Below are 23,723 nucleotides of genomic sequence, written 5' to 3' on the forward strand. Positions count from 1 at the left end.
GTTGGTAGGAGTTAACCATCGCGCGATCCCGACCTCCACACAAAGGTTGACAATCATTAAACAAACCATGCTCCGATTTCATCACATAACGGTTCACCATACGTGCATGCTACGAGAATCACAAACTTTAACACAAGTATTCCTTCCAATTCACAATTACTTACTAGCATGACTCTCATATTACCATCTTCATATCTCAAAAGTATATGCAAGGAATCAAACTTCTCATCATATTCAATGCACTTAATATGAAAGTTTTTTATTATATCCCTCTTGGATGCCCATTATATTAGGACTAAATTCATAACCTAAGCCAATTAACATGCTGTTTAAAGACTCTCAAAATAATATAAGTGAGGTACGAGAGTTTAATAATTTCTATAAAATAAAACGACACCGTGCTCTAAAAGATATAAGTGAAGCACTAGAGCAACATTGCCTAGCTCAAAAGATATAAGTGAAGCACATAGAGTATTCTAATAAATTCATGATTCAACGTGTATCTCTCAAAAGATGTGTGCAGCAAGGATGATTGTGTCAAACTAAAAATTAAAGACTCATATCATACAAGACGCTCCAACTAAAACACATATCATGTGGTGAATAAAAATATAGCCTCAAGTAAATTTATCGATGGATTGAAGACGAAAGAGGGGATGCCTTCCGGGGCATCCCCAAGCTAAGGCTCTTTGGTATACTTGAATATGGCTTGGGGTGCCTTGGTCATCCCCAAGCTTAGGCCCTTGCCACTCTTTATTCCATAGTCCATCAAATCTTTACCAAAAACTTGAAAACTTCACAACACAAAACTCAACAAAAGACTCATGAAATTCGTTAGTGTAAGAAAAATAAATCACCACTTTAGATACTTTTGTGAACTCATTATTTATTTATATTGGTGCAATATTTACTATATTACAACTTATCCATGGTTCATACCCCCCCCCCCTGATACAACCCATAGATTCATCAAATAAGTAAACAACACAAAGAAAAGAGAATCTGTCAAAAACAGAACAGTTTGTAGGAATCTATAAACTTCGAGTACTTGTGTAACTCCAAAAATTCTGAAACATTAGGACAACTGGGAAAATTTATATATAAATATTGTGTAAATATTTCAGACAAAAATCACGTTCTAGTGAATTTACAAAATTCCTGGCCTAAGAGCGAAAGTTTCTGTTTTTCAGCAAAATCAACTTGCAAACACCGTAGACCATCCCAAAGGTCTTACTTGGCTCAAACACTAATTAAAACAAGAAAACACAATTATTACAGAGATAATAATGTGTGCATCATTCAAAAACGGAAGCAAAAACAAAAGCATAAAAATAAAATTGGGTTGCCTCCCAATAAGCGCTATTGTTTAACGCCCCTAGCTAGGCATAATGCAATAGATCTAGGTATTGTCATGTTTGGTATGCAATCCATAAGTAGCTCTCATAATACATTCATAAGGTAATTTTATTTTCTTTCTAGGAAAGTGCTCCATGCTTTTCCTCAATGAAAATTGGAATCTAATATTTACTTCCCTCATATCAATAATTGCACCAATCGGTCTAAGGAAATGTCTACCAAGAATAATAGGACATGTAGGATTGCAATCTATATCAAGAACAATGAAATCTACAGGCACATAATTCCTATTTGCGACAATAAGAACATCATTAATCCTTCACATAGGTTTCTTAATGGTGGAATCCGCTAGATGCAAATTTAAAGAGCAATCATCAAATTCACGGAAACCTAGCATATCACATAAAGTTTTTGGAATCGTGGAAACGCTAGCACACAAATCACACAAAGCATGGCACTCATAATCTTTAATTTTAATCTTAATAGTAGGTTCCCACTCATCATAAAGCTTCCTAGGTATAGAAACTTCCAAATCAAGTTTTTCTTCAAAAGATTTCATCATAGCATCCACAATATGTTTAGTAAAAGCTTTATTTTGATTATAAGCATGCAGAGAATTCAACATGGATTGCAACAAGAAAACATAATAAATAAAAGAACACTATCATAATTAAAGTCTTTGAAATCCAAAAGAGTAGGTTCATTGCTATTTAAAGTTTTGACCTCTTCAATCCTACTTTTATCAATCTTAGCATTAAGATCTATAAACTCTGAATCATTGGGATGCCTTTTAACTAAATTGACTCGTCTCCAGTACCATCTTTTTAAAGATTCATATTAGAAAACAAAGATTCGATAAGAGTCACATCAATCACTTTAATATATTGATCATTATTATCACGAGAACACACCTTTTCAAGCCATTCACGCTTAGCACGTATTCTAGCGGTTCTTTTCTTACACTCATCAATAGAAATTCTCATAGATTTTAAAGACTCGCCAATATCATACTTGGGTGGAATAGATCTAATTTTCATAGAATCAATCTTAAGAGAAATGTTATCAACGTTCCTAGCCAAATCATTAATCTTGAGCAACTTTTCTTCAATCATAGCATTGGAACCTTTTTGCAAGCTAATAAATTCTTTAATATTATTCTCAAGATCAGAGGGAATATTATTATAATTTCCATAAGAATTGTTGTAGGAATTACCATAATTATTAGAGGAATTACTAGGAAACGGCCTAGGATTGAAATTACCTCTATACGCGTTATTGCTAAAATTGTTCCTACCAACTAAATTCACACCCATAGATTCATTATTATTTCCAATTAAATAAGACAAAGGCATATCATTGGGATCAATAGGAGCACTCTTACTAGCAAGCAATTTCATCAATTCATCCATCTTTTCACTCAAAGTATTTATTTCTTCAATAGCGTGCACTTTTTTTACTAGTAGGAGATCTTCCGGTATGCCACTGAGAGTAATTTGCCATAATATTATCTAGGAGTTTAGTAGCTTCTCCTAATGTGATTTCATAAAAGTACCACCCGCGACGGGATCTAAAAGATTTCTAGAAGGAAAATTCAATCCCGCATAATAAAAATTGTATAATCACCCGTAAACTCATACCATGCGCGGGGCAATTCATAATCATTAGTTTAATCCTCTCCCAAGATTGTGCAACATGATCATGATCAAGTTGCTTAAAATTTATTATATCGTCCCTAGATAATCTTAGCGGGCGGAAAGTACTTGGAAATAAAAACATCTTTACACTTATTCCATGAATCAATACTATTTTTAGGCAAAGATGAAAACCAAGTTTTAGCATGATCTAGTAGTGAGAAAGGAAATAGCTTCAATTTAACAATTTCATTATCCACATCTTTCTTATTTTGCATATCACACAACTCAATGAAAGTATTTAGATGGGATGTGGCATCTTCACTAGGAAGGCTAGAAATTTGTTCTTTCATAACAAGATTAAGCAAAGCAGCATTAATTTCATAAGATTCCGCACTAGTGGCGGGAGCGATCGGAGTACTAATAAAATCATTATTATTAGTAGTGGAAAAGTCACATAACTTGGTATTCTCTTGAGTCATTGTGACAAAGTAAGCAATCTATCACACAAGCAAGAAAACGAAAAGACGAACGGAAGAAGGGCGAATAAAAAGGCAAACATTTTTGGTATTTTCTGAAAATCGTTTATTTAGAATTGGGGGAGAGGAAAACGAGACACAAATGGAAAATAAAGAAAAGGCAAGATATGATTTTGTGATGGGTACTTGGTAGGCTTGATCTTGCTATGTATCCTCCCCGGCAACGGCGCGAGAAATCCTTCTTGCTACTACTTGAGCTTGTGTTGGATTTCCCTTGAAGAGGAAAGGGTGATGCAGCAACGTAGATAGGTATTTCCCTCAGTTTGTTGAGAACCAAGGTATCAATCCAGTAGGAGGAACAAGCAAGGCCCCAATCTTCGCACCTACACAAACAATCAAACACTTGCACCCAACACTAAAAAGGGGTTATCAATCCCTTCACGGTTATTTGCAAGGATGAGATATGATAGAGATGGATATAAAAGATTGCTAGAACAACAAGTAAAACAAAAGTAAATAAATGGAAGCAATATATTTTTGGTATTTTCGGTTTATAGATCTGAAAGTATAATATGGAAAATAGACCCGGGGGCCATAGGTTTCACTAGAGGCTTCTCTCATGAAGGAAAATAATACGATGGGTAAAAAACTTATTGTCGAGCAATTGATAGAAAAGCGAATAATTATGAAGATATCCAAGGCAATGATTATGCATATAGGCATCACATCCGTGTCAAGTAGACCGAAACGATTCTGCATCTACTACTATTACTCCACACATCGATCGACTCGTGCCTGCATCTACTACTATTACTCCACACATTGACCGACTCGTGCATGCATCTAGAGTATTAAGTTCATGAAGAACAGAGTAACGCATGAGGTAAGATGACATGATGTAGAGGGACAAACTCAAGCAATATGATGAAAACCACATCTTTTTATCCTTGATGGCAACAATGCAATGTGTGCCTTGCTACCCCTACTTTGTCACTGGGTGAGGACACTGCAAGATTGAACCCAAAACTAAGCATTTCTTCCATTGCAAGAATTACCAATCTAGTTGGCCAAACCAAACTAATAACTTGAAGAGACTTGCTAAGATATGAAATCATGCATATAAGAATTCAGAGAAGAATCAAATAGTATTCATGGATAATCTGAACATAAACACACAATTCATTGGATCTCGACAAACACACCGCAAAAGTGTATTACATTGGATAGATCTTCATGAAGATCATGAAGAACATGACATGGAAGAACAAAGAGATCAGAAGAAGCCTTCTAGCTACTAGCTATGGACCCGGAGGTCAGTGGTGAACTACCCACGCATGATCGGAGGGGCAATGGAGTTGATGTATATGCCCTCCGTGACCAATTCCCCCTCCGATAGATTACCAAAAAAGGCTCCCAGATTGGATCTCACGGGAACAAAGGCTCCCGGCGGCAGAAAAGTATTTTTTGTTGATTTTTCGTATTGGGGGAATATTTGGAAATTTATAGGAGGAGGATTAGGGTTAGGAGGCCTGCAGGGGGGCGCAAGCCACGGGGGCGCCCCCCTTATGGGGCGCCGTGTAGGCTTGTCGTCTCCGAGCAGGTCTCCTGCCCCACTCTCCAAGTCTGGCAGGTTTCTTCTGGTCCAAGAAAAATCATTCCGTATATTTTTGGTATTTTTGGACTCTGTTTAATATTCCTTATCTGCAATACTCAAAAACAAGGAAAAAAACAAGAACTGGCACTAGGCTCTAGATTAATAGGTTAGTCCCAAAAATAATATTAAATAGCACATTAATGCATATAAAACATCCAAAACAGATAATATAATAGCATGGAACAATCAAAAATTATAGATACGTTGGAGACGTATCAATCGTCGTAGTATGAGGAGTTCATGTATTCACAATGTGTTAATGCTTTGTTCCAGTTCTCTATTAAAAGGAGGCATTAATATCCCTTCGTTTCCATTAGGACCCCGCTGCCACGTGAGGGTAGGACAAAACATGGTATGCAAGTTCTTATCGCAATCACATATGACTATATACGGAATACATGTTGGAAATATGCCCTAGAGGCAATAATAAAGTAGTGATTATAATATTTACTTGCTCATGATAATCGTTTATTATCCATGATATAATTGTATTGATTGGAAACTCAAGCACATGTGTGGATACATAAACAACATCGTGCCCCTAGTAAGGCTCTACTGGACTAGCTCATTGATCAACGATGGCTAAGGTTTCCTAGCCATAGACACGAGTTGTCATTTGATAAACGGATCACATCATTAGGAGAATGATGTGACGGACAAGACCCAGACCTTAAGCATAGCGTTTGATCATATCCAGTTTACTGCTATTGCTTTCTGCATGTCAATGTATCTGTTCTTATGACCATGAGATCATGCAATTCACCAACACGGGAGGAATGACATGTGTTTATCAAATGTCACAACATAACTGGGTGACTATAAAGATGCTCTACAGGTAGCTCTGAGGGTGACTGTGGATTTGGCATGGATCAAGACTGGGATTTGTCACTCCGTATGACGGAGAGGTATCTCGAGGCCCACTCGGTAATACAAAATCACAATAAGCTTGCAAGCAATGTGGATAAGGATTTAGTGACGGTCGGAGATTGAACTAGGTATGGAGATACCGACGATCGAATCTCGGGCAAGTAATATTACGATGGACAAAGGGAATTGGATACGGGATTAACTGAGTCCTTGACATCATTGGTTCGACCGATATAGATCTTCATAGAATGTGTGGGAACCAATATGGGCATCCAGGTCACACTATTGGTTATTGACCGTAGAGGTGTCTCGTTCATGTTTGCATAGTTATCGAACCCACAGGGTCTAAACACTTAACGTTCGGTGACGATATAGACATAGTTGAGTTATTGTGTTGGTGACCGAATGTTGTTCGGAGTCTCGGATGATATCCAGACATCACGAGGAGCTCCGGAATGGACCGAAGGTAAAAATCTATATATGGGAAGTCATATTTTGGCTACCGGAAAAGTTTCAAGTTTTTTTGGTATTGTACCCGGAAGCTTCTAGAAGGTTCCAAAAACTTCCGAAGGAGTCTGTAAGTCCATCAAGGGTTCCACCATGTCCCAAGGGTTTGCATGGGTTGAGGGGAGGCTCCCTGGCCTTATTGGGCCAGGCACACAACGCCCTCAAGGCCCATCCAGTTGGGAAAGATGGAAAGTCCATCTTTGTATGGAAGGGAAGGAGGAGGACTAGGATTCCACCTCCTACCACCTTGGCTGCGACCTAGGGCTTGGAGGGGCTGTTTCCCACGCCCCTCCACCTATATATAAAGGGGAGGGGCGCCCCAAGAGGACACACCAAGCCCTTGGCGCCCCTCTCTCTCCCTAGATCAATTTTTCTCCATTTGTGGTTTCCGTAGCGCTCGATGTAGCCGTGCCGGAATAGCACCACCACCGCCGCCACCACACCGTCCTATTGCCGGAGAACTCAGCTACTACTTCACCCATGCTCGCTGGATCGAGGTGGTGAAGGCGTCATCGAGCTGTATGTGTATTGGACACGGAGGTGTCGTCCGTTCGGCACTTGATCGGGACGTTCGTGATTGGATCGTGGGATGGATCATGATTGGATTGCAAAGACATTTGACTACATCAACCGCATTTCTCAATGTTTCCGCTTAGCGATCTACGACGATTTTTTTACCAAATTCGAAAACCATATGTCGGAATGGAAAATAATCAAAAATAATACCCCCTCGACTTCTGCTTGGCCAAAGGGGGGCCTGTCGGCCGGCGGGAGGCCGAAGAGGGCCGATCGGCCCATGGGTGGCCGAAGAGCTGCTGTTGACTCACGTGGCTGGCTGAAGAGGGCCAGTCGGCCTCCAGGAGGCCGAAGAGCCCCTGATAAGGCCGACCGGGGCCTTCTTCCTCCTCACTTGTTGTCTCCTCTTCTCTCTTTTGTTTTTCTTCACTAATTTTGCTCCCCCTCCGATCTCCTCCATCCTCCACTCATTTTCCTATTGAATCCGCTAAAACCATAGATCATACCCATCTCCACGGGCCTAACTACTCATTTTGTGCGATGGTGGTGGGGTGGTGGAGGTGTGTATGGTGAGCAGGTGGTGTGGTTAGAGGAAGAAGAAGGTGGAGAGGAGTGAAAAAGGGGATAGTGGTGATGGTGGTGGTGGAGGTGGAGGTGTGGATAAAGGTGGTGGTCGTTCCTCGTTTGTTAGTTAGTCGTTCCTCGCACATTTTAAGGGTAAAATTCAACAATCATTCACGTATGCTCCGGTTGATTTGGATATATTTAGGTGACTTAGTTAAGTAGTTTAAATATTTTTAGGTTTGGTTTTGGATATATTTAGGTATGTTAATTAAGTAGTATAAATATTTATGTGTGCCGATTAATCTGCCATGGTCTCTTGAAGCGAGGGATCAAGCTCTTCTTGGGATGACGATAGTGTGACCAGCCAGGTACGTTAATTTCGGCATTCCAGCATTTATGGTTAATAGGTTTAGGGTTCTTCATTTCGGGATTTCATAATAGTTCGATGTCTTCTGTTTTTAGCTTCCTAGAACTATCCCATGCTATAAATGGAGTGGCATTGCTCATGAACTATCTTCCCGTTGTCTACATCTAGAGCCTTGCCTCAGGCAAGTTGCATTTCAATCTACTGACACTCGCCGGCGTTTTCTTGCTTATGCAAAGGAGAAGGTATGTTGCACTGTAATTAGTTAATCTTAGTTAGTTTCTGCTCCACTTAATTTCATGTATGTTAATCACTGAAATTGTTTTGAATTTTAGGCAGAAGAAAAGTGCAGCTATCTGGAGTGGATAGACCATAAGTGGTCAGTTGCTATGCAGTTTTGCATAGGTCAATTGTGGAGCATGCATGACAAACAAAACGATGACAGAATCAGAGAAAATCTGAAGCTGCTTGAAGAAAATTTCAAAGAATTGGAGAAAAGAGGAAGATGGAGGAAGAGCTTAGATTTTTCAAACTTGATTTTGCAAAAATGGTGGCTGACAAGGAGGAGGCTATTAATCATCTTGGCAGTGCTAGGTTGGCTATGAGTGATCTGAAAGAGGAGATTGAGAAGAAAAATTTGGCAAACCATGCTTGCACCAATCTACATCAGGTACTTAGGGCAAAGGCAGAGAAGGAGAGGGGCCATCTTGTGCTAGAAAGAGACCAAATGAAGGAAGAGAAGAAAAAGTTGGAGTACGTTATTTCTGATATGATGAAACAGAACCATGGTTATAAGGACAAGGTGAAGAAGTTGAAGGAGATCTGTGATAAATTTTAAATATGTAATGGTTGAATTTGTATTGAACTATCCAGTAGTAGAACTATCCAGTATGTAATGGTTGAATTTGTATTAAACTATCCAGTAGTAGACCTATCGAGTATGTAATGGTTGAATTTGTATTGAACTATCCAGTACTAGAATTTTTATTGAATTATGCAGCATAATTATCCAGTAGTATGAGTAATTATTTTTTTTACTAAGCTCATGTTCGAAAATTGTTCTCAAATTTGCATATTAAATAAAAATGTAGTCCGACATAGTACACATTAAAACATAGCGCAAACATATTATAAATTAAAACGTAGTCCCGCATACTACACATTAAAACATAGTGCATACATATTATAAATTAAAACGTAGGCCGACACATTGTGTAGCTTCTGAGTTATTTATTCCTCGTCCACCCCTTCGGCCTCGACTGCCACGTCCACCACGACTGCCACGACCACCTCCTGCTACTGTTGTCGCAGTCGTCGATGTGGAAGCACTCGTCGATGTGAAAGCACCGTCTTTTTTTTGGTCGGGGCAATATTTCCAACACCTTGTAATTTAGTGTAATATCCAACCTCATGTGTTGTATGTTAACGTAAGTGTCGGGATTCCTCTCCTTCAGTATGTCAAGGAGACAGACAACATTATCATATGAGTCGAAGAACGTCCCAAACCTTTCCTCCATAGCCTTCTGCTTAGCCCTCCAAGCCTTCCCATATGGAATGTCATAATTCCATCTGACCGTCACTGCTTTCTGGATATGTTTTGCTTCCATATCTTTCTTCTCAACTATCTCAATATACATGAGTTGCGCTATGAGAGTTGAAGTCACATTTGAATGACGAACCAACAGGTTTTTTCTCACACAATTATGTGGAACCAGATTGTCGACAACCTAGTGGATGTTATACTCCGGCACGTGCTCGTGCACCTTCCCAGGACAACCTGTTTCAACCGGTATATTTTTTGAAGTCGATATGTGTGTCCGGAAAACCCTCTGCATAGACATAGCCCACTTTATCACCGCATACTTCATTTTTTTCTTTGTGTCAAACATAGCCCCGATCTGGACTTGGTTCAGATTATATTGCCATGGAGTCTCATGGCCATCGTTGACAGTAATGCCGACGGATATGTCCTGATCCCATGCAGAAGGAATCGATACCTCCACTTCATCCTCGGAATTTTCAGAATCCAGATCCTCCGCGAACCCATCCTCGTCCTCTTCCTCCATCACCCTCTGCATTTCATCGCCTTCCTCATCCACATCAGCAACACCAGAGCCAGCTAATACTATCGACTGAATACTCTACCCAGTATCATGACCACTAACATTGTGTGGCACATAATCTGACTCTTTGTCGGCTTGGCTAGCATCCACATCCAGTGGCTGTGACCCAGACACATAAATTTCGTTACCCACTTGACTACCCTAGCCTGGTTCATACCCCACATTGACTTGTATGAAATTCTCCTCCTTCGCCACCGGTTGCACTAGAGCATATGGGTGGATTCTTCGGTCTCTGGAACGACTTAACAGGGACAATCAATGTTGGCTCCTATCTATCGGCATCAACTCCACTTGACATTTTTATAAGATTTGGTCCACAATGCATGAATACTGACGGAACAGACTTCAGGATCCAGCCCAAAACTAGTAGTCAACCAGTGCTCAACTGCCTAATGTCCAGTCTGTCCGGGTCTGAAAGTGTCATGACCCCTTTTTTAAACTCGCTAAGATCAACCCCCAACTCATTATATCAAACATTACCAGGGCCGTAATAAACAGTCAAATTTACGGATTCAGACATTTTCACCTAACAGACATTGCTAGCTTGTCATTATTCGCAACGAACAAATTTATACAAAAATAAACCTATAATAAAAAATCGGTATACCTTCGACGACTTCTTCTTCCTCTTCCCCTTCTTCTTCCTCTCCACCACACCACCTCCTCAGCATCCACACCTCCACCACCCCACCATGGCTCCTCCAAACGAACAAAAAACTACCTACCCCATGGCACAAAATGAGACCGTAGGTAGGCCGGTGGAGGTGGGTATGATCTACTGTTTTACCGGATTGAATAGGGAAATGGGTGGAGGATGGAGGAGATCGGAGGGGGGCAAAACGAGGGAAGAAAAACGAGAGAGAGAAGAGGAGCCAACAAGTGAGAGGGAAGAAGGGCTATGTTGGCCTTATCACGGGCTCTTTGGCCTCGCGTAGGCCGAGGGGCCCTCTTCGACCAGCCACCGTGGGCTGACCGGCCCACTTCAACCTTTCGTCGGCTGACAGGCCCCCTTCGGCCAACTAGAGGCCGACCGGGTATTATTTTTATTTTATTTTTCTATTTTAACATATGGTTTTCGAATTTGGTAAAAAAAATCGTTGTATTTTTGAAAATAAATCCCCGCCGCCGCGGACGCGGCAAGGCGCGCGAGTGCGGTACAACCACCTTGCTGCGGCCCCGCTGCGCCCAACGTCGCCAACTCAAACGGGCTCCACTTTGCCGTCTGTTCCACCTAATACTGTAATATCTGCCCACCTGTCTCCTTCGCTGCCCATAGAGCATAACATACAGGTCCATAGAGCTCGCCGCCTCCTTGTCTCCTTCGCTGCCTCTCTCTCGTCGTCGTCCCTCGCAGGGAAGCACGGGGAATTAACCGCCGCCATGAGCTACTACGGCCAGCAGCAGCCCCCCGTCGGCGTGCCTCCACAGCAAGGTCCGTCTCCTCCTCAGTTCCCTCCTCCTTTCACATCTCGACCGAATACTATAACCTCGCCGCTGCTTCTGTTATCCACCGTATTATCTTTTCGAGTAACCCGCGTGCGTTGATTTGTTTCTGCTCAGGGTATCCAGGGAAGGAGGAGTACCCGCCGGCAGGCTACCCTCCGGCCGGGTACCCACCGCCGGGGCAGGGGCAGGGCTACCCTCCCCAGGGATACCCGCCGCCGCAGCAGGGTGGGTATCCGCCACAGCAGGGTGGGTACCCGCCGCAGCAAGGGTACCCGCAGCAGGGGTACCCGCCTCAGTACGCCCAGCAGCCGCCGCGGCAGCAGCAGAGCAGCGGCCCCTCCTTCATGGAGGGATGGTAAGACAAGACTAAGCCCACTCCCTCTTCCTCTCAGTTTCGTCCTTCGTCTTGGTTATAGTAGTATCGCGTTAGATCTCTCAACTGAAGCCAGATTGGGCTCGCCGTCGCCGGTGGGTCGTCGGCGTCGGAGTGGACGTTGGGTTGGGGGGTCGGCGTTTTGTGTGGCCGGGAGGGAGGGAGAGGGAGTGGGTTGGGTTCGTTGGTGGGTGACCTCGGCCCCGCATCCCTCCACTCGTGACTTTTCCCTGCCGTTGTGATCTGTCTGTCACTAGGGGTGGTTGCCTCAGCCAACCTCCTAGTCTCCTTAGTCACGCTAGGTCTTCTGGTGCGGAAAGATATTTATGATTTGTAAATGATGAATTAGATACTACTCCCTCCGTTTCTAAATTGTATAAGTCTTTTTTAGAGGTTTCACTAATGAATTATATACGGATGTATATAGACATGTTTTAAAGTGTAGATTCACTCATTTTGCTTCGTAGACCAGTACTGAAATCTTTTAAATGACTTATATTTAGGAACGAGGGAGTACTTTACATGTTTATTGAGATGACACCAGCTTAAGGTCAATATTTTCTGAAACCTTTTCATATTTCCAGAGGGATTTATCCAAAAATTAACTGCTACAGAATTGAGATCATGCTTGGACAGGCTGTATTCCTTGTTTGTCTTGTTACGGGCGTACAACGTATATTCATTTATGTACTGTGCAATTTGTAGAAATACGAGTGTAATTATGTACAGCGACACCAGCTTGCTGACATGCATTTTTGTTTTCTTCTCTTTGTGTTTTGACAGCTTGGCTGCCCTTTGTTGCTGCTGCCTGCTGGAGGCTTGCTTCTAAGTTCTAAGCGACAAGGAACGGATTTGGTGCAGCAAATTGGGATTCAGTGAGCAGATTTGTGTTCCATATTGGAGATTGGGATTGGCTTGTTGATTAGTACTCGTACTTCTTAGAGGAGATTGCAATAACTCCTTACCGTCATGTTTGTATGTTCAGATCATTGTTGTACCTCTTCGCAAAAAAAATATGATTGGTGTACCTAGTGAGCATGGAAGCTCTAGCTAATCCACATTACACTAACAAAAAGGCTAATCTACTATGTACTGTCTGGAAATAAAACTAACTGGCAGTAGAATACACTCCCTCCGTTCATACATATAAGTCTTTTTAAAGATTCTACTGCGGACTACATACAGATGTATATAAAAATACTTTATAGCATAGTTTACTTGTTTTGCTCCGCCGTAGTATTTAATAAAATCTTTAAAAATACTTATATTTAGAAACGAAGGGAATACTACTCTGTTTATGTCATAACATACTATCTAGCCCTTGGCGGCATATTTTTACCCAAATGATAAAGCCCGCATGTATGGCAGGTTTGCACTTCCCCAACACACGTTTATCCACGTTGATTCTATTTTGCATGAATCTTGACAGTGTCTGATGACCTTTGTGTGCCACGTAGGCATCATCATGTGTGTGGGCGTTTCACAGTTCGCCCTGACACTCGTTTGCGCACACACAGGAGTCCATGCCACCCCCGACGTATTGTGGAATTGTAGTCACGCCCGCACGCCCCCCCCCCCCCCCCCCCGATCGTCTGCTTCTGCCTAGCGTGCTTAGAACCAGATGTCAATTTCCTCTTTACCCCAAACTGTCATTTGCCATGTCTTTTGTAGTGATATAGTGCAACTACCTAGGGTGCTTAAAAGCATATGGTGTTTCCCTCTTTTACTCCAAACCATTATTTGCCTTGTCTTTTTAATGTTACGAGGCAACTGCACAGTGTATTTAGTTAGCAGGTGGCAACTTGCTCTTCATGTTCCAAAACATTGTTTGTTGCCAAGCTTTTTTGCAAGGCCACATGGCAAATATCTCTTGCTTAATTTCTATGTTTATGTGGTGCAAGCATGACAACTATATCTGTGTAACAACTTACCAGTTTGCCATGCTACTTTAGTTAGCAGATAACTCCCTACTTGCCTACAACCCACTTTTTGACATGCTTGTGTAGGGCTCATGGCAACTACCCTTTGTGCTACAATATGAAAGCATTAGCAGCCCATGGCGATTTTTATGGGAATCCCAATTATATTTTTGCCACTGAAGATGGCAATTATAGTTGTTCAGATATGGTAACTCCAGTTGTTTACACATGGCAACTCTAGTTGATGATACATGGCAACTCTAGTTGATGATGCATGGCAACTATAAAAAATGTGTAAACAACTGGAGTTGATGCTACATGGCAAGTCTAGTTGATGATACATGGCAACTCTAATTGATGCTACGTGGCAACTACTTTAACTGAGTTTTCCAATGTCCATTTGGTTGTTATTTCACTGCCCATCTATGTTAGCATTGTGCTGCTCATTGCGACTGCTATTCCACATACATGGCAAATGTTAGCTGGTTAGACATGGCAGTGCAATACTGAAAACATGGCAAACATATCATCATGTACATGACAAAATTTTCTAGAAGTGGACACATGCGAGAATGCATTGCCAACCACATGGCAACTAAGATGCAGATCAAATTTAGGACAACATGGTGGCAATTTCACACATCCAACTTCTACCAACTATTCGTGAGCGGCAAGCATGGCAATTTTGAATGACACACACCTTTGTGTCAGATTTGTTTGAAAATATGTAGGAATTTGTAAGGGAAGGGGAGAGGAGAACGGCCGGATTCATGAGGTTTCCCACCTTGAGGAATTCGTTGTCGTGTTTTCGGCTAGGCGGTGCTAGGGTTTTGCTGTGGTTGTCATGGCAACTTGGGAAACACGAGGAGGGGTAGGGAAAGAAGCCAATCTGGTGGTGGGAGATGGAAGAGAGGTTAAGAGGTTTGGGGTGGCGATTCTCTCGCGGGAGACCTACTTTAGTTTGTGACGAGGGAGGAGGGTTGTGCGGGTCGCTAGGTGGGACGCACGGACGTGTGGGCCGCAAGGTGGATGCCCGAACGTGCGGGGGTTCGCTGTTTTGCTTGAACAAAGGCGGGCGTTTCCTATTTGGCACCACGGGCGGGGGTTCGCTGTTTTGCTCGAACTGGGCCGGCCCATCTAGGCGCTTGTGATGTTTTTTTTTGAAAATTCTATGAACTTATTTGAATATCGATGAATTTATTTTAAATTGCAATGAATACTTTTTAAGATTGATGATTTTTTTTGAATATTGATGAACTTTTTTGAAATTTGATGAACATCTTTCTGAAAATGGATGAACTTTTTAAAGATTTATGAACTTTTTTCCAGTTTAATGAACATTTTGTCAGTTTATTGAACTTTTAAAAAAAATACATGAACTTTTCTTCAAATTTTTTTAAATTTATTGTACTTTTTAAAAATTTAATGAACTTTTGCTAAATTGGATGAACTTTTTTTTTCATTTTCAATGAGCTTTTTTCAAAATTGATGAACCTTTTTTAAAGATATGAACTTTTTTTCAAATGAATGAACCTTTTTTCTTTAAATCTGTAAACCTTTTTTGATTTTATATTTTTTCGTAACAAAAAACAATAAAAAAACTGGACATCACTCTAGTGGGCCGGTCCATGCTAGCAGGATGTAGGTTCCAGACCGTTAACGGGCGTCTGCAGCGCTGCATAGGAGCTTCCACGAAGGCGTGCGGGCTGTTTTACGTAGATATCACATGGAATGTGCGGCAAGGCCCCTTTAAAGCCTACACGTATGATGAATATCATTGACCCTATTTTTATTTTATTTATAGAAGAAACAACCTGAGCCCGAGAGTGGATCCTAGGTGGGTGCACTGCGCATCCGCACAGTTTACCAACAAAGCAACGATATGTTCTCCACACATACTAATAGTAACTTGGAAATTCAGCAGGGTTTCTCCACACATACTAATGATAACTTGGAAATTCAGCAGGGTTTCTCCAACATACTAATGATAACTTGGAAATTCAGCAGGGTTTCAACAGAACATAACTAACATGGTAATCCAGCAGGAGCTCAAGAAATAAAAAAACCTGGAGATTCAGACCACGATAGCACAAGAGCAAGCCACAGGTGGGCATTCGACAGATTACTGCTGCAAACCATTGCAGTAGCGCACACAGATACTAGTAGCAAACAAAACGGAGGAGGCGAAGGCATTGTTCCAGGCTGAACTGAGCGCCGTCCAGCAGCCTATTTCTGCGGTCTGATCCAGTCTTGCAGCACTATGGTGACCCTGTCGTGCTGCTTCACGGAGGAGCCGTGCAGGAGCGGGGCGGCGCCGGCGAGGACGCGGTTGTAGTGGACGTACTCCTTCTGCCGGAGCCTCTCCTGCTCGGGCGGCGTCATCTCATCCCACTCGGCGTGCAGCTTCTCCGACAGGCTCCAGTCCATGTTGTACCTGGTGGCGCCGAAGCACGTCTGGCTCAGGACCCGCCTCGCCAGGGTCTGCAGGTCCGGCACGCGTGCCCCGTGCGTCGACCACCATTGAACTGCGATGTCAAGTGAGACACGGTCAGAAGGTACTCGCAATTCATGTAGCATGATGTGAACGGATGAAGTGGTGATGATCTTAGTGGGTGCAAGTGTTTGGGTTTGAAAGTTAAAGTAAAAACAGTAGAAGAGAAGGCTGCGATACAGTCTAAGCAGGCCCATATACTCCAGTTTGCAACTTGCAACATACTCCTAACTAAACAACTATGTTGACAAGCTTAGGCTGATGCAGAGAAGTTGACCATTCTACACATTCATCTGTAAACCTTTTAACTTCTCTGCTATTTATTTAAACAACCATGTTGACAAGTTAGGCTAATGCAGACAAGTTGAACATTCTACACACTCTGACTTTGAATAGATGTGCCCTTATGAGTTATGACATGATATATTTGTGCCATGTTCACATTCTAACTAAATATGTTGGCGCATTGTATTAGGGTGCACAAATGCACACATCAGTTATCAGATATCATGGAGCCCCTCGTGACACTATCCCTGCTCGCTCTAAAGATACCCTTCCCACAAACAAAACAATGAAAAAATCCACTACATATGACACAGAACTGGCACTACCTTCAGCGGCTTGTTTGGGAGTGGGCATTTTGCAAGAGGTTAGGGTGAAGCTTACCTTGTGGTAATTCCATGATTTGCTGCATTGCTGGATCTGTGTCGAAATAGCCCAACTTCTTTTCATACACTTCCAATTGTGCAGACGCTTTTCTGGCATTGTAATGAGCCTTGCCCAGTTGGATTGTACAGGCCGCGATGCCGCTGCTGATCTCAGTATCAGCATGGAATCCAGCTGCATAAAAGATCCTTGGGTTTAGCATATGACCAGCAGCATGGAGAGGGCTATGCAAGTAACCATCCCATATCCTGTCAATCATACCCCAATAAAGCTCACTTTCATCTCCAATATTGACATGTATCTCTTCTTTTGCACCATCCATGGCTTCATACAAGATACCCATCGGACAGATATCAGATTCCAGTTTAGACAACACCCTGACAAGTGGGTTTGTAACCTTCACGACTTGGGCAGCAGCATGCCAAAATGTATCGTCTGTCTTTACTATGCGCTGGATACGCTCGAACAAATCAAGACAAGCCCAACCAGAGGGAACCCATTCAGGCGAGCTGAACATCTGCACCAGACCTACTCTTGCAGAAATTAACCTCTCTAATGTGATGAACGCTGCAACAAAGTTCAGGTAAGAACTGCTCAAAATCTCCTCCTGAACATATCTTCCTTTTAGTTTCATTGGCAATGCATGGCCATATAAAAACCTTGTGATATCCCTTGCCTTTATTAGGACTTTACTGACATGCTTGAGAGCTGCTATTTTCTCCAGCAGAAGGTTGATGCAATGGTCAGCACATAGCACAAAGAAAAATTCATCATATTTATTTAGCACATACTGCCGTGCAATCTGCATATGGGGCGACACATCATTTGTGATAATCTGAACAATGTTATGGGCACCAACATCATCAACCACGCGAGAAAGCATTGATTCTAGCTCATCCAAGTCCTCAGTGATTTCAGAGACGTCAATGGATCTGAGGAAATGCATACCTTTGCTGCAGTGCACCAGGACACTTACAAAGCTTTTGCCGGACTTGCTCTTCCAACTATCCACAATTACAGTGCAGCCACTTGTTTGCCACTCCTGCTTGAGTTCCTTTGCGCGGTTCTCAGTTTCTCTTAGTTGCTCCTGCAGAACAGCTTCGTACGTAGGCATTATTACAGCCCCAGGCCCATGGGGAAACACAACCATCTCCTTCAGAGATGATGAATGGAGAACACCAGGCTCAGGTCCAGCTTCGAAGAAGAACTTCCCAATTGATTTTGCTGACGGAGAATCGAAGTAATCACTTGCCTCAACCTTGGGTTTCAGTTGACAAGAATTATATGTGATTTCCTTGGGCTGCGTCAAATCCGGTGGATAATGAAGAAAGCAGCGGTTGTTACTGGACACAGTTGGTTGTAGCTTTGGTTGCTGGACTTGAGCAGATGGAAGGGCTGGGCTTTTATGAGAAACCTCATCATGTTCATGCTTCAGTCTCTTCGTTTGTCTGAGCATCCGACCTTTCTTGCGATCCACAAGTGAAGCCCTTAAGCTTGTCCTGACACTGTCTGGTACTAGGTTGCATGGACGAACATTGCCCCTGATGCCTGCTACATGTTGCTCTAGACGGTTGTAAGTACAAACCACCTTACCGCAGTAATTGCAGCTCACTCTGCTGCCTTCCTCATCAATGGTTTTCCCATGCCTTTCTTTTCCACGATTACTTGTCTGAGGATCTTGTGCAGAAAAAACCTGAAGAAATAGAAATGAGACACACTTCAGTAATGCAGAAATAAAAATATCTAATTCCCAAAACATGTGTAAAAATGCAATGTTTCACCAATGATTAGATTTCATCTGCTTCCTCTTCATAACAGCACATGACATACTGCTATTTACCATAAATTACCATATGCGAACTGAGAACTCTGTGATCCAACTAAACACTGTACCTTAGAAGTATAAACACAGTGTTACTGGATGAAACAGTTTGTTCTGTAAAAAAAATCCGACAAAGAACAGTTTGTTCTGTATAACTCTTCAAGAAGAGCATGTAGAGGCGTGGTCTACAGTTCATAGTATATCTAGCAATAGACTGAACACATGAGGTTGTTCACAAATAACAGGTTTATTGTCAACAGGGCAACAAATTGCTGGGCACCGATGCAATGAATTAACAGTAGCTGTAACAGGACAGTTCAACAATTGGCCATTTTCACCATAGCACGCTGACTCCAGAAACATGTACTGGCCCGGTGTAAGTAAAAAGGTTAACTATTTCGGTACCATCCCACAGGAAAACTCAGTAACATGTACGAGTAGTTGTTCACACATTAGTACCAAATCAACAATACCCTCTCTTTTTTATCTTCCTCCGGTATTAAAATCCCACGAAACCATAGTGCTCCTTGTCAAAGTTTCAGCAAATTCCTTCGGATCGGCTCAAACGCCTTCCAGAATCCGACATTACCCTACCCAACTCCCAGAAGCGGACAAAACCTAAAACGGAGAAAGGGGGATTCTTCCGGGGCGGCGCGCTCCGGTGCACGCACTCTGCGCGGCAGAAAGCCCTGAACGGCACGCTCCAACCACCACCTGTTTCCCCTCTCGCCGGCTTCGTTCCGGAACAGGGCATCGCGAGGGATCTTACTTACCATTTTCGTCCCCTCCGGCGCGAGAACCAGAGGGGTTCACAGCAGGCCGCCGGTGGGGCCGCGCCGCACCTCGTCCTTCCTCGCCGGGGGCCGGGGATGGGTGCGCCGCCGACGGGGCCGCCGGGGTTTTGGCGGCGGATGAGGCCGGTTCCGCGCGCCCGCCGCCCCTCCTTGCTGCGCTGCGCGTCGTGGGCTCTGCTGCGCTCTGGCTTTTGCTTTTTCTGATCAGCGCGGCGAGAGGAGGGAGGAGGCGGCAAGGGCGAGGAAGGAGGTGGGGGTTTTTGGGGGCGGGCTGGAAAGGGCTTTGTCTGTTTCCCATTTCTGGACATTTGACGGGACGACGGGTTTTAATCGCTGAAAGGGCATTCACTGCTGGCCGGTGGGTGGGTGGGGGAACGAATTTTGGTTGGACAACAACCTTTCATTTTTTTTCACCATGATAATAATATGCTTCTAACAGTGGGCATAAAAAAGTGTTCATGAAATCGTAGTTACATGATCACCAGAACATGCAACATAAACTTTGCCGGATTATCGAGGCAAATCTCGAGCATGGTTCAAAATAGGATCATGCAGCAGAGGTGGATGTGTACTAGAGAGACATTGCAAGCTAGTAACAATAGGCTGAAATTTCTTGTAAATAACAAGTGAGGTGGTTGTTCTGTTGGATAGATGTGCCCTTGATTGGTTACTTCATACTCCCTCCGTTCCATAATATAAGTCTTTTTAGCGATTTTATTAGAGAAATACATACGGATGTATATAAACATGCTTTAGAGTGTAGATTCATTCATTTTGCTTCGTATGTAGTCCCTTAGTGAAATCGCTTAAAAAACTTATATTTAGGAACGGAGGGAGTACAAGTTCATCATCATACACACATATTTCAGTTTCGCAACAAAGAAAAAGACACATAATTCAAAAGACCACCTTGGTGTAATTCTAGTTGAAGATTTTATTGCACTTGAACAGTAAGATTTTCACATAAGCCTGGAAATAAGCTTTTAGTTATAGTATGCCCCCCTAGGAAAACAAAAATGGTATCAAAAGAAACCTATTATGCTCCTAGTGGACAAACTGCTTTTCCTTACCTTTGACTTTAGACCTCGTCTTCTTCGTTCCAAAAGTGCTATCTTAACATGCTTATTGAACTTGAAAAATGAGATTTTCACATAAGCCTGCAAAATAGGCATTTAGTTCCAATATGCTTCCTAGAAAAATAAAAATAGTGTCAATAGAAACCTCTTATGGTCCTATTGAATAAATTACTTTTCCTTACCTTTGATTTTAGACCTCGTCTTCTTCGTTTCAAAAGTGGCATCTTAACACACTTATTGCGCTTGAACAATGAGATTTTCACAGAAGCCTGCAAAATAGGCATTTAGTTCTAAAATGCTCCCTAGAAAAATAAAAATGGTATCAATAGAAACCTCTTATAGTTCTACTGCATAAACTACTTTTCCTTATCTTTGATTTTAGACCTTGTCTTCTCCATTCCAAAAGTGGTATCATAACACACTTATTGCACTCGAACCATGACATTTTCACAAAAGCTTGGAAAATAAGCATTTAGTTCTAATATGCTCCCTCGGAAAAACAAAAATGATATCAAGATAATCCTTTTTATGCTCCTAGTGAATATATTACTTTTCCTTACCTTGAATTTTAGACTTCGTCTTCTCCGTTCCAAAAGTGGCACCCTAATGCACTTGCTGCACTTGAACGATGAGAATTTTGTAGAAGCCTCAAAAATAGGTATTTAGTTCTAATATGACCCTGTAGAAAAAACAAAATATGGTATCAACGGAAACGTTTTATGCTCCTAGTGAATAAATTACTTTCCCTTAGATTTGATTTTAGACCTCGACTTCTCCTTTCCAAAAGTGGCATCTTAACACACTTACTGAACTTGAGCAATGAGATTTCCGCACAAGCCCGAGTAACATGCATTTAGTTCTAATATGCTCCTCATAAAAAAGTATGAACAAAACCTTTTATGATCCTAGTGAATAAATTCATTTCCCGTACCTTTCACTTTGGATCTTGTTGTCTTCATCCGAGATGTAAACAGAGCATGGCCTAACAGTTGGGCAGCGACTGTGGTGCATGAGGAATGGCCTGATGGTGCGGCTCGTCAGTGACTTGGAATACCATGGATCTCACATGAGAGGAAAACATAGACGATGGCTCATAATTATGAGGGCAAAGATATGTAGAGTATGTTGATGGCGGTGGCGGTGGTGGGTGGAGGAGAAGATAGTTAGATCTAAACAATGTCCATGGTTGCGTGCACAGAAGAGTATAGTTAGGTCTAAAGAGTGGTGGTGGCGGCGGTGGGTGGAGTAGAAGATAGTTAGATCCAAATTATGTTGATGGTTTTGCCGTGTAGGGCGAGGCCGCCTTTATAGTTGTGTGGTTTAGGGCTTAGGGCGCAGCCGCGATCCGCGTGATGCGGGGTGCCGACTGCCGGGTGAGAGATGTGTGGTGGAGAATTGGGGAAAGGATGGCACAGATATATGACGTGGCGGGGAAGGTGTGTTTCATTTTTCCAGGTGAGACGCGGGATGCGGAGCTGCGAGGAGGGTGTGGATCTCGTGTAGGTGGATATCACGTGGGACTAGATGACTTCTGGATTATTATTTTCCGTGCACGGCGTTACTCGGTGCGGCGAATATTCTGATGAATTTCTAGTTGGTGTGCCCATGAGGTGTGTCCCATGACAAGACTAGTGAAAAGGCGTAAGCTCACGTTATTTCTAGGACAATTTGGAGAGCTTGTTTTTATGCTTTCAAGGTTCAATTGATATAATAATGTTTCTTTCAAGTATTGTATAACACACCTAAAAAAAGTACTACGTGTGTTCAGTTGATACTGGAGTGTTTCACAGCAGGCGGGTGATATGTTCAAACATATCTACTCCCTCCGTTCCAAAATATAGGTAGTTTTAGAGGTTTCATTAAAAGACTACATACGGATGTATGGACATACTTTAGAATGTAGATTCACTCATTTTGCTTTGTATGTAGTCCTCTAATGAAATCTCTAAAAAGACTTATATTTAGGAACGGAGGGAGTCTGTTTTATGTTTGTTTCATGCTATCATATTATCATTTCTCTCTCTATATATATTTCTGGATTAGCATATTAATTAATGACCAGTGTCAGTTCATGTTTTTCTGCTTGTTTTTGGTTTAGAGAAAATCAATATCTACGGAGGTCAAAATAACTTGTCGAATAATATGATTTTTTTGGGGAGGGGGGGGGGACGAAGGACATAAGAATCTTCAAGGGAGATCGAGAGGAGCCAAGTGAGCCACACGGTCACCTGGCATGCCCCAGCCCTATGGCTTGCCCTAGGCCGTGTGGGACCCACCTGCATCGCCTTTCATCCATTCCACGTCATAAATTCCTTCAAATACTGAAACTCTCCACCATATTTTAGAAGGTTTTTTCTGCCGCCGCAAGTTATATTTCGCGAAGATCCAATATGGAGGCTTATTCCGGAGCTCTAATTGATGGGGAATTCATTGTCAGAGGCTTCTTCATCAACCTTGTTGTCTCCATCACTATGTGCGAGTAGTTCCATTAGGACCTTAGGGTCCATAGTAGTATCTAGATGAATCTCTCTCTCCCTCTCCCTCTCCCTCTCTATCTATATATCTATATCTCCCTCTCCCTCCCTCCCCCCCCTCTCTGTCTCTCTAATACCATGTTCATGTGAGCTTACTCACATGATTGGGATCAATTCGATGTAATCGATGGTGTGGTCGTTCGGATATGATGAACTGTCATTTTATGATCAGATTGTTCATTGAAGATAGTTAGGTTAGGTCCCAAGAGTGATGGCGGCGGCGATGGTGGTGTGCATACGAGAAGATAAATAGGTCAAGAGAGTGGTCGCGGCATGTGGACGAGACATTAAGTGGAACCTTCTTTCTAAGATTCTCATCATAAGCAATATAGCCAGTGGATCTTAGTTTTCTTATTTCTTCCATCTCATAAAGAATCCCCTCTATGGGTGGGCACTCACCATTAAACCTATAATGAGCACATATATCTCTAGCCTCTTGCATGATATTACTAAATTTTTGAACAAGGAATATAGTGGCTAGACGTTTGGTAGAAGTTTCATGAATATCAGAGAATTCTAGAAACAACCATTGTATGAAAGG

At 42.4% G+C, this 23,723-nt stretch overlaps 2 protein-coding genes across 3 annotated transcripts; one reads left to right on the plus strand and one right to left on the minus strand.

Annotated features, from left to right (window-relative positions):
* Window positions 1–11,112: 11,112 nt before the first annotated feature.
* Window positions 11,113–12,907, plus strand: LOC123410253 (acidic proline-rich protein PRP25-like). The gene is made up of 3 exons (XM_045103163.1): window positions 11,113–11,493; window positions 11,622–11,862; window positions 12,664–12,907. The coding sequence occupies exons 1-3, from the start codon at window positions 11,130–11,132 to the stop codon at window positions 12,707–12,709; spliced, it is 651 nt and encodes a 216-aa protein (XP_044959098.1). The 5' UTR covers window positions 11,113–11,129; the 3' UTR covers window positions 12,710–12,907.
* A 2,850-nt stretch (window positions 12,908–15,757) lies between these two features.
* On the minus strand, window positions 15,758–21,909 carry LOC123410254. Of its 2 annotated transcripts, XM_045103164.1 has the most exons (6): window positions 21,580–21,909; window positions 21,209–21,327; window positions 20,831–20,917; window positions 20,643–20,729; window positions 16,957–18,649; window positions 15,758–16,324 (listed from the first exon to the last, which is right to left on the minus strand). In XM_045103164.1, exons 3-6 carry the CDS (start codon window positions 20,870–20,872, stop codon window positions 16,026–16,028), a joined length of 2,121 nt encoding a protein of 706 aa, XP_044959099.1. In that variant the 5' UTR covers window positions 20,873–20,917; window positions 21,209–21,327; window positions 21,580–21,909; the 3' UTR covers window positions 15,758–16,025. The 2 variants fall into 2 exon arrangements, with proteins under 2 accessions (XP_044959099.1, XP_044959100.1); XM_045103165.1 differs by lacking the exons at window positions 20,643–20,729; window positions 20,831–20,917; window positions 21,209–21,327; window positions 21,580–21,909 and adding an exon at window positions 19,552–19,642.
* Window positions 21,910–23,723: the final 1,814 nt, after the last annotated feature.

This window comes from Hordeum vulgare, chromosome 7H, assembly GCF_904849725.1.
Source record: "Hordeum vulgare subsp. vulgare chromosome 7H, MorexV3_pseudomolecules_assembly, whole genome shotgun sequence".
NCBI lineage: Eukaryota > Viridiplantae > Streptophyta > Magnoliopsida > Poales > Poaceae > Hordeum > Hordeum vulgare.